The following is a 10,890-nucleotide window of genomic DNA, read 5'->3' on the forward strand; positions in this document are numbered from 1 at the left end:
AAAAAAAAGGTCAAAATCTTTCTTTGTTCATTATGGTACTTAATTATTTCCAATAAATTTTGAAATCACTGGGCCATATTTATCAAAGTTGATCCTAAATTTCATTCTCTTGAGCCACATGCATCCATCATTCAAGGAGGCATATTCACTACTATGCCAGTCAATCTGATTTAATGCAGTTTCCACATCTCTTTTATCTAAAGAGATGTTTAAAGAAGATGAGTCTTGAAATTAGAGAAGGCACTGCTGTAACTACTTGTTACTTAGAATTAAGATAAGTTTCCTCTACACTGCTCACACACAGACAATTTGAAATTCAAAAGAGCTGTACCAAAAAACATGAACTACGAGCTGCAGCTTTTGTTGTTCACTGGGAGACACCTGGAGATTCTGGGACCCTGCTACTTAAGGGAAGTAAAGCATGACCATATTACACATATTACAGATGTTCCAGGAACAACAAGAAAAAGTTATTATCTGCGTTCCATCTTTTGGTCTGCATCAGCCTCCCACTGAAACAAATGGGCCACTGAAAGTCTTGTGAAGTCATTTTGAAACGGAGTCTGCAATTTCAAGACAAAACCAGAAGATCAGAGCAGAACCTCGTTCCAATTTTTACATTTACCTTTGCCAAAATTGAGTAAATATAGCTGAGTCCATAAGGAAAAACATGGACTGTCTAACGGTGTTGCCTAGAAAAGTTCCCTCGTACTGCGATTTCAAAGTTACTCCTTCTGGAATGTCAGCCTACAAAACCCTCCCTGTTCCCATCACCAGGCTTTCCATTTGTGCAAGCTGTCACTAGCAGCAATACAACTCAGGCATGTCTACGCAGCCCACTGTTGACAAACACAAGCTCATTTTCCTTCTACACTCGCTGGCTTTGAACCAGCCGCATTAGTTCAGTAGCTCGCACACGGCTTATCGGCTCAAGCACAGCACTGTGTGAACACAGCTACACAGCCTCCCAGCCAGACATGGCTTGTGTCCAAGAAGCTTGGAGCACAGGCAAAGAGTGTGGATCTGTCTAAAGCACTCTTACCGTGGCAGATGGATGGAGTTACACACAAAGAAACTGTGTTTTGCATTTGCTCCATTTACAGTATATGCTTGTCATGGAGAAGACAAGATATACTGAGGTCATCATTAAAAAGAAGATGGTTGCTTACCACTGCCACCCAATAAAATACAACAGCTCTTTTTCTATCTATTGAAATCTAAGATTATTGAAAGACAGCACCATGTTGTAAACATTGGCCATAAGTGTTTTTTACAGCTCACTGCTGCGTATTTGTATTCTAGTAGATTTGAAGTTTATCATTCTCATTGCAAAGTTGAGCATTCACAGGTTCCTTTTTAAACTCTGTGTCTTCATCTGCATAGATACCACTCTAGATTACAGAAAGCTAATCTTCTAAAACATTATTGTTTTTTTTTATTGACAAGCTGTGCATTCCTGTTCCCAGGCTTTTCAAAGAGAATCTCTGCTAAAATTCAGACGACATCAGGGCTCTGTGGTATGCTCCAAGAGACCACACTCTCAGCTATCAAAGGACTGCTGTGGAGGTCACCTCTATTGGCAGGCTAGATTCAATCTACGGTGCCAAACACTAGTGTTCAGCTCAGTGAAACATCCTATCCAGTCCCACCCTCCTACTTCTTCCCTCACTAAGCCTTGCAGGAAATACTGCAGTTTTCCTCAGTGCCCACGTCTGAAGACTCTAGCCCATTCAGCCACTGTAAACGAGCAGAAGTGGGAGCAAAGATTTTACCCCCACATCCTGCAATAACACTGACGATATGCCGCTTTGCCCCCCAGCTGTATTGGCTATATACACCACTGCAAGGTACACAAAAAAGATTCTGAAAACATAGCATAGGGATTATTCAGGTTAATGCATTGCTACAACTTACTTTCTTTTTGATATTTTATTGTAATAACTTGCAATTATACGCACAATTGTTTTAGCAGATTTTATTAGCAGTACATCCAATTTGACTGGATGCCTTTCCTGAATTGTATTCCTCCTTTTCCCTCCCCACTCCACTCTCACTCCCAAGTTCTGAATTACAATATTGTAATTTGCACTGTCTGGTATTCTGACCACGTTACCACTATAATTTAGGTGTCTGACATGTCAATGTCATATTCTTGCACCAAGCAAGACTGTGAATAACACTGTAAAACAGTATATTAACTATGCATAACACCTCCTCTAATCCAAATTTCAAAACACTTTATTAAAAAAAAAAAAAGAAGATTAAAAGTTCACATGAGTGACTTACTTTTGCATTCAGAGGGCACACAGACAGCGCGCTCCTGAAAAGCTGTTCTTCTGACCTCCACTGACTGCTGCGGAGTGCACAGCGCGTAACATTCATCAACAAGATTCCAAATACTGCCACAGCAAGGATTTTCTTAAGGAAAGAGAGACAAGTTAAGAAACAAACCATTCAATTAAAGCACTTCATCATCAACTTTACTGATTGCTTTGATGGTACCTTTTTCTTGGCTTGCTTACTCAAGAGACTAAATCCATATGTAAAAAGAATACAATATCCAATACTGGGGAGGTAGATGACTCTCTCTGCAATAACAAATCCTACTCGGAAGAACAGATTACTTGCAGGAAGAAAAGGGATAATAAGAAATCCAAGTCCCAGTGTAAGAATTCTGCAAACAAGAAACAGATTCTCAAATCAACCACAAATATTAACAAAAGTACCTTTTCCACTTAACATATAAACTTTAATTATACATCACAGAATGATGTGCGTATGGAACAGGGCATTCAAAAGCAGCCTTTGAGAGCTACTAACAAGATCAGATTAAGTTTCAGTGAGGTACTGACACTTCATTCTATCAGATACTTCTAAAATCTTAGCTATAATTTCCAGAAAAGCAATGCTCATGTTTCCAGGCCAGAAAACAGCCCTATTAGACATTACATAATTCCTATTTAAAATAGTCAGGCAGGAAAAGTAATGGTAAAAGCTACCTATCTATTTTTGGAACTAGTAAGACAGTAATGGGAAAAATATAGGTCACTCTTAAAGAAGAAACTTAGGTACACCTCCTACTGAGAGCCTGTTTTCTTTCCTAACAAATATATCAATAGCAGAATCCATTGTGGTTAACCACTTAAAAGTCAGTAATCTATGCTCTTCCTACGGTCAACAGAGAAAGGCACTTCTTGAGGGCAATTTGTCTTCCTTGTTTTAGGTATTTATGTTAGGATGAGTAATCCTCAGCAGGTAACTCTTTATGGACTATACAGAGCTTAGACAACTGCGACTAGGTACCCTACTTTTACAGAGCTGACATAAGAGAATAAAAAACCCAGGTCTGTGCCAGGTGTTTGTTATAAAGGCCACAGGCATGGTAGTCTTCTAATCTAATTTACTACAAATAAATCCCTATACTGTAATGTAGATGTGTCCTCTTACTCATCCTCAAGCGTCCTAGGCCTTCATTATACTTTTTGTCTTTACTTTTTACTAAAAAACTGTTCAGCAATATAGGCTTAGTGAGTGTGTTTTTACTAGAAAGTATGACATCACTTGAAGAAAGAATCACACCTCTCTCCAAAATGATTTTATCTGTGCAAATGAGTATGAGAACAACAGAAAGGAAGGCAGGCGGGATGTTAACATTTGGGATGAGGGGGAAGAGATGAAATTACAGAATACCACAGAAAAGAAAAATATTCACCACTCTGATCAACAGAATGACCTTGTTATGATTGAGCTGTCGAAAAATTTTAAAGAACTGAGAAATTAATTATACATAAAATCAATGGGAACAGACCCTGAAAAGTTAAACAGAAGCCCTTATAGTGAGACAGAATAGTTAACAATAAATTTTTTTTAGTTCCTTTGGGTGAAGTACAAGTTGTTTCTTCAGTAGATACTACGGGTCAGCATTTTACTTTTTAACTGTATGGCCATGGCAAGCATTTCTACCTCCTTTCAAGGCACATCTCCTCTCTTTTATTATTAGGAGAAGATTAAAGGAGATGATGCCTTGTAAGAACTATGGGCAACAACATACATCATTTCCTACTCTGGTACTTTTTACCACCTACAGTGTTAAGGATCTCAAAATGCCATTTCATGAGAAAAATAAAGCAGCTATTCATATCTCCTCCTCCAACTCTGTTTCCCACTAGTCACTGTACAGTGATGGCTCCAAATTGGGATAAAACTCTAATGACAGCTATAAATATTTATTTGAACTGCATTTACTAGACACTGGTTCCATTGAATTGTTAAAATTATCAGGAGTGGATTTAACAAAATAATACTGTACTCAAGTTGGCCAGGCATTTAAAATTCATCACTGTCTCTTACCTTCTCTTATGGCTGTCTTCTGAGCACAGAGCTTGGCATATCAGACCAATTAGGCAGAACCAAAGTGCTGCGAGTGCAATTACCCTCCAGTCACTGACGGATTTAATGAGGGGTATGCAGCCCATTGACCAATCAAAACACAGCCACCAGGGACACAACAGCAACCATGCATTCAGCGAATAGTAGTAATTATAGTTTATAGCCTGTCAGTCAAAAAGAAAACAAACATTTATTTTATACTAAACTTAAGGGGGGGCACCTTTAGTTCTTTTCTCTGCTATCGTCTCCCTTATCACAAAATATACCTTATACGATAAAGAGGCCTTTAATACTGTCAGACTACAACTAGTAACATATCTGTATATTTTATAGCTGTGAAATATTTTTTTTTTAAACACAGCTAGGTGGCTCTCCTATTAAGAGCAGGGAAATGCAATTCTGTGCTGTCCAACCAATATCCACATGTACAAAGAATAATCTCCTACAATAGAAGAAAACATCAAAAGACAGTACCCACTGTCTTCACTCTTCATTCTCCATCTCCAGAAAGAGCCTTAATGCAGTCAGAGATATAAAGCCTAGACATACTCCAAATGCATCAGACCAGAGCTTTATGCTATTTTCTTCAATTGTGGAAGAACAGATGAAAAGTCAAGCACAGTATGTGGAAAAGGAATGAAACCCAGCAAAAGCTAAACCCTTGCACGCATGGGAAAAACAGTGAACAAATGGAAATGTATTTCCATGCGAGCAGTGCACACTAAATTGGATGCAAAGAATATACAAGGTATACTATTTTTAAAAATTGCAGAAAATCATCAAGGCAGCACAGGTGAAGGTGATTCATCACACATCTTGGAACACAAAGACTGCCCACTTCATTGTTTCTTTGAAGCACAGAAAATAAAATTCAATTCGATGACAAAGAGAAATGTTCTGAGCTGGCCAGAAGAAAAGCAACTTCTTAACTTACTCTCACAAATAGACTGTCTGCAAATGAAGCTGGGTTGTCCACTTCCGTGAAAGCCGGTGGCCCTGTGCCCATAATCCTCCAGCGTATATAAAGTATAGTGGCCCCTCCAGACATCAGAAGAGTTACCCTGAAAAGCAGCCCCTTTCTTAGCCCAGCATTCTACAGGAAAGAAAGAAAAAAAAATACCCATTATATAAAAAACCCCATTATTTTGTTCTCTTCTCCACTACATTCACATCCTTTTTGCCATTATCTCACTATTATTATTATTTGCACTATTCCTGTGCGTTTTTGCTATTAGAGTTGACATTTTTATTATTTTTGCAGTTACTAGAAAGCTCTCAAACCTTACTATGATTTCATTGACTAATTACAAAATAATTTTTGCAAACATTTTCACTTCCTTCTCAATCAGAACAGAAAACTTTTTTACTCAAAGTCTCTCTTTGACAAATCCTCAGTAACTCAATAGCTGATGTAATTTTACACAGCAATTTTTGATGGTAATTTGAGCAGAATACAGCCTTTAATATATAGCATATTAAACTGATCTATCTTTTATTTTTAAAATGGAGGATGGTTACTTTGTGAACTTTGTTTTAAACAGCTATATCCAGTTGACTGCTTATCACGTAAGGTTTTTGTCCACTTAGGTCTCTTTAGAGGTAAAATTACATGCATACAAGAAAACTGCATAGTTAGAAACTGGAAGGAATTAGAAACTGAATTAAAATTTTCACAATCACCAATGTGATTAAATAGGTAATAACAGCTAGGCACCTAAATCACTTTGGTCAGGCTAAAATTACCCAAGATCTACAAAAAATTGTGGTTTATCTACATTAACTTAGTTAGTTTACATAAGTTATTTTATAATATACACTTTAAAGTCTAAAGAAGGCAATTCACATAAAGCATAGAGAAGTGATGTCACAGACGCTAAATTTGACAGACTTTTCAATTTTTTCCTCCATGAAGTATAAAAAATTTTCTCCAAGCATACATCAGATTCATAAATGAAAAGAAAAATACCGAATGCTGTAGATTCAGACTAGAAGAAATTTTTTACAATGAGAGTGGTGAAACACTGGCACAGGTTGGCCGGAGAGGTGGTAGAAGCCCCAACCCTGGACACGTTCAAGGTCAGGTTGGAAGGGGCTCTGAGCAACCTGATCTACTTGAAAATGTCCCTGCTCACTGCAGGGAGTTTGGACTAGATGATCTTTAAATGTCCCTTCCAACCCAAACCATTCTATGATTCTGTGATTGCAGGCTCATATCCAGTTTTTATCCACCAATACCCCCAAGTCCTTCTACACAGGGCTGCTCTTGATCCATTCACCCCCCAGTTTGTACTGATATTGGGGATTGCTCTGACCCAGGTGCAGGACCTTGCACTTGGCCTTGTTGAACTTCATGAGGGTCACATGGGCCCACTTCTCAAGCTTGCCAAGGCCCCTCTGGATGGCATTCCTTCCCTCAACTGCACCACTCAGATCTGTGTCATGTGCAAACTTGCTGAGGGTGCAATCAATTCCACTATCTATGTTATTGATTAAATAGTATTGGTCCGAGTATGGACCCTTAAGGACACCACTCATTCTGATTTCCACTTGGAGACTGACTGTAATTCTTTGGATGTGGACATCCAGACAATTCCTTATCCATCTAACAATCCATCAGTCAAACCCATATCTCTCCATTTTAGCAGCAAAAATGTTGTGGGGGACCATATCAAAGGCCTTACAGAAATCCAATTAGATGAAATCAGCAGCTCTTCTCTTGTACGCTGATGCAGTCACTCCATTGTAGAAGGCCACTACATTAGTCAGACACAATCTGCCCTTGGTGACACCATGTTGGCTGTCTCTAATTCACCTCCTTGTATTTCATATATTTCGACATAACTTCCAAGAGGATCTGTTCCATGATCTTACTACACACTGATGTGAAGCTGACTGGCCACTTATTCCCAGGGTCTTCCTCATTACCTTTTATTTCCATCACTTTAATTCTGAACTGGCTCTGCTTTAGGCCCCTACAGCCCTAGATTCTCTTCTTGTCATACGCTAGCTGACATTACTGTCACTATACTGCAAAATTCTCCAGCATTCCTATTTGCTGCCTGAAATACTCCTGCATCCCACACTTAGTTGTTCTTGGTCAAATCTACTGTTTCAGTTCAAGAGATTCCACTTTCACTGGTTTTCCCCTGAAGATCCTCACTTGACTCTTTGCAAAGGAATTTAAAAGCCCCATAGGATTTGTGCTACTCAGAAACACGAGCAAGACTTCTTTGTAGTGAAACCACTGATGGAGGCAATGTACAATAAATATTCCTTTGCCTTGCTGAACCTAGGATGGGAGAAGCAAATGATTTAGCTGTTGAACAGTAGTCATGTTCTAGTAGGCTGCTGGTCTATTTGGCTGCTATCTATCATTCACCTGAGGCTGATTGTTTCAGTGATTTGGTTGTCAGTGCAAATACGAGCTGCCAGGTTCCACTTGAGCCAATACTAGATAAAGTAATATCAACATATAAGTCAGGAATTCGATCTGTAGTGATTATTACTGCTTACATATTTTTGTTTTAAACTCCCAAGCTACTAGGAACTGTTTTCTGTTTGGTAATTTGCACTCTGAAAAAAATAGTGTAATACTTTAGAGGGATTGGCAAAGTAGACATAATTTTTTTTAATGTATTTTTTCAAATGTCTAACTATTTCATTTGAGAATCTGAATAAATCTCCCTGTCTTTACTCTGATCAAACAGTGTTAAACAACCATTTCAGCTATATAGCTACTGACCCTGGAGAAATTGTTGCATCAAGCAGTCAGCTCTTCTACACAGTATTTTTTAACATACTGTTGAGAGAAGTGTGGAATGGATTTCACTATCCAATGCAATTCTAATGCTATTCCACTAATACTTAAGTTTCTGCAAAGATGTCATAGCACACTGCCTTACTAGGTTGACTGAAAATACCTCTGGTTTTTTTTTAATTCTCAACAACAAAACTGTTGTAAGCTGTATCTTTGTCTTTAGTATGTGACTGTCTGAATGGCCAGAATGAACAAAACCTTTGAGGACTCACCTCCAATGACTTGTCCTTGTGTAGTAATTTTTGAATAAGCTCCAAAACATTTAGCTTGTTAATCACCAGTACATCAAACACTGCATTCAAACCCTAAGCAAGTAAGAGAAAAACAAGAGCATATGATGGAGTAGCTAATCACAAATATATATCTATATATATTTTTAATACATCTTAAATTCCTCTTCTACCATGAGTTACTGTACATCTTAATTCTGATTCCAAACAAGGAGAAATACGTTGGTAGAAATGATGGCAGAATGGTAAATTGAGAATCTGAGCTGAGACGAGTAGAGTATCATGTTACTGTTACAGGGATTCTCCTGCTACATGGAATAACCTTTCAAAGAATACCATGTACCAGCTGGATAAACCCCATATGCATGGTCACAACAGCTCTCTGTCTTCTTTCCCAAATGTTCCACAATGTAAATGCTGGGGTAAAAAAGGTAAGGCTTATGCCAGTAAAGTGGAGTTTCTTTAAGCCTTCTCCTAATTTTTTTGCTGTGCAGCATGGTATCTTTTGACTGTCAGGTTTCAGAAATATTATTTTTAAAGGGTACATAAATTGTCACAACAAAGGCTCAGAAAGATTTAACAGAGGTATCAGGCTTGCTTTTCTTGTAATATACACAGTGGAAGTTGGAAAAAAAAAGTGCAAATTTCTATGTGACATCAGCCACTACACATAAACCTAGAGCATACTCAGCGCTTTGCAGGACCACACTTGCACACACTACCCCCAAGCAAGCAACCAAAATGTATCCAGGGGCAATTCTGTTGAGGTGACCAGCAAAATCCAACTTCAACATTTTCCCTTCAATGTTTCAGCAACCATCAACCATGACAATCCTTGAACATTTATCATGCTTCCTAATAACTTCTGAAATTACCTCAATGTTCTAAAAACCAAATGGAAAAAAACCTGTAAAAATAGTTCCAGGTGAGGCAAAGAGTTAGCACGTTGGGAGGTCACAAGTCTCTAACAGAGGGAGAAGACAGTAGATTAGGGAGTGGTGTGGTTCCACGCAGAAAGGCCACCTGGTTAAAAGGCTTTTGGCTCACTTGCATGGAGATAGAAAGCAAGAATCCCGCTGAAAAATACATTCAGCCTACAAGCAATCTTTTTAATGTGTGACGTATCCCTTCATCCCTCTGACCCATGCCCCTCAGCACAACAATAAATATAATTGTCCTAGCAATGCAACAGCAAACAAATAAAAAACCCAGATCCAGTAACAATTCTGTGTGTGCTAGCTCAAATAATTACTTCATACCACTAAAGGAAATGATTACACCATGTTTTAAGAGAATTCCTAATGTTTCCTTACAGACACCTTTGAAAAATAGATCACTCTACAAACATCTACCTAACTATATCTGTTTGCATAGACAGATCCTTAAATAAGGGACAGGAGGAAGAGTGTGTTAGAAATCCATGAACAGTGTTAGAAATCCATAAACAATGGCCCTACTTCTAATTACACTGTTCACAAAAGCAAGAGGGTGGATCTTTTAGAAATGTACTCCTCCAGTTATACCTTTGTTCATAAGCCTTCAATTAGAGGTTTGTAGGTCTGCTATCTCGACGATTACGTTCAAAACCAAGGCAAATGACTGTGAAACTAACACTGTAAATCTTTTAAATTTTGCAAAAAATTAACAGATATACGCAACCTGCTTACAGAAGATAAAAAGAAGAATTCCAGCAGATTGGCAGGGATACAATCAAGACAGATCTACTAGAATACTGCTTTTTGTCAACATTAACTAGTTAACTAGTTGTCTGAACAGAACAAAAAAGGTGTGCATGTGATTAGCTGTGGAGAAGATTCATCTTTTTAGGCTTTCCAACTGCAGCTGACAGATGCTGAGGTCAAAATTCAGACAATAAGAGGATTCTTACCAGTATTGTAATTCCTTGTTCTTTGCACAGCATGGCTATTGCACCTAGGATAACACTCACCAGCACCCAGAATATAGAAAAATTATGTCCTTCCTTATCTGTCAAAATAAAGCACGCCATAACATTAGGTTTATACATTTAAATGTAAAGTTAGAAAGCTAAATTAAAATTAGAATTTTAAAAATACATAGCATTTAATCTCACAGTCTTTTCCATCAGTCAAGATCTGGATACACAGACTTAAAAAGCTTAGGGCACCTCCTGCAATATGCTGGCATTTGTCCCTTTACTGAAGTCATTTTTTGTTCTCAGAGACATTAGAAATCTCCCTATTTGCCCAACGTTTTAGCCAGATTAATTAGAATTGCAGAAGCTTCACACAGTTTCCACAATTCATCATCTGCAAAGGTTAATTCCCAGTATTTATACACATTTATCATCCTTAGCTAGATCTCTATCATTACTGGCCACTCTCTTCAAAGCTACTGTAAGAACAAGAAATTCTTTCTAATGATTACACATGAAGTGTCACACACACAAACTGTTTTAACTGTAGCCTGATCTAC

The 10,890-nt window shown here is 38.0% G+C and overlaps 1 protein-coding gene across 1 annotated transcript; it reads right to left on the reverse strand.

Moving 5' to 3' along the window:
• Positions 1–2,286: 2,286 nt before the first annotated feature.
• On the reverse strand, positions 2,287–10,444 carry LOC104531443 (protein O-mannosyl-transferase TMTC4-like; the record flags this gene model as incomplete). Its single annotated transcript, XM_010176327.1, has 6 exons — positions 10,325–10,444; positions 8,419–8,511; positions 5,324–5,482; positions 4,351–4,553; positions 2,503–2,674; positions 2,287–2,418 (listed from the first exon to the last, which is right to left on the reverse strand). Coding segments are annotated over exons 1-6 (879 nt in total), but the record flags the coding sequence as incomplete, so codon positions are not given.
• Between the last annotated feature and the right edge of the window lie 446 nt (positions 10,445–10,890).

Source organism: Antrostomus carolinensis, unplaced genomic scaffold, assembly GCF_000700745.2.
Source record: "Antrostomus carolinensis isolate BGI_N321 unplaced genomic scaffold, ASM70074v2 scaffold21339, whole genome shotgun sequence".
Classification (NCBI taxonomy): Eukaryota; Metazoa; Chordata; class Aves; order Caprimulgiformes; family Caprimulgidae; genus Antrostomus; species Antrostomus carolinensis.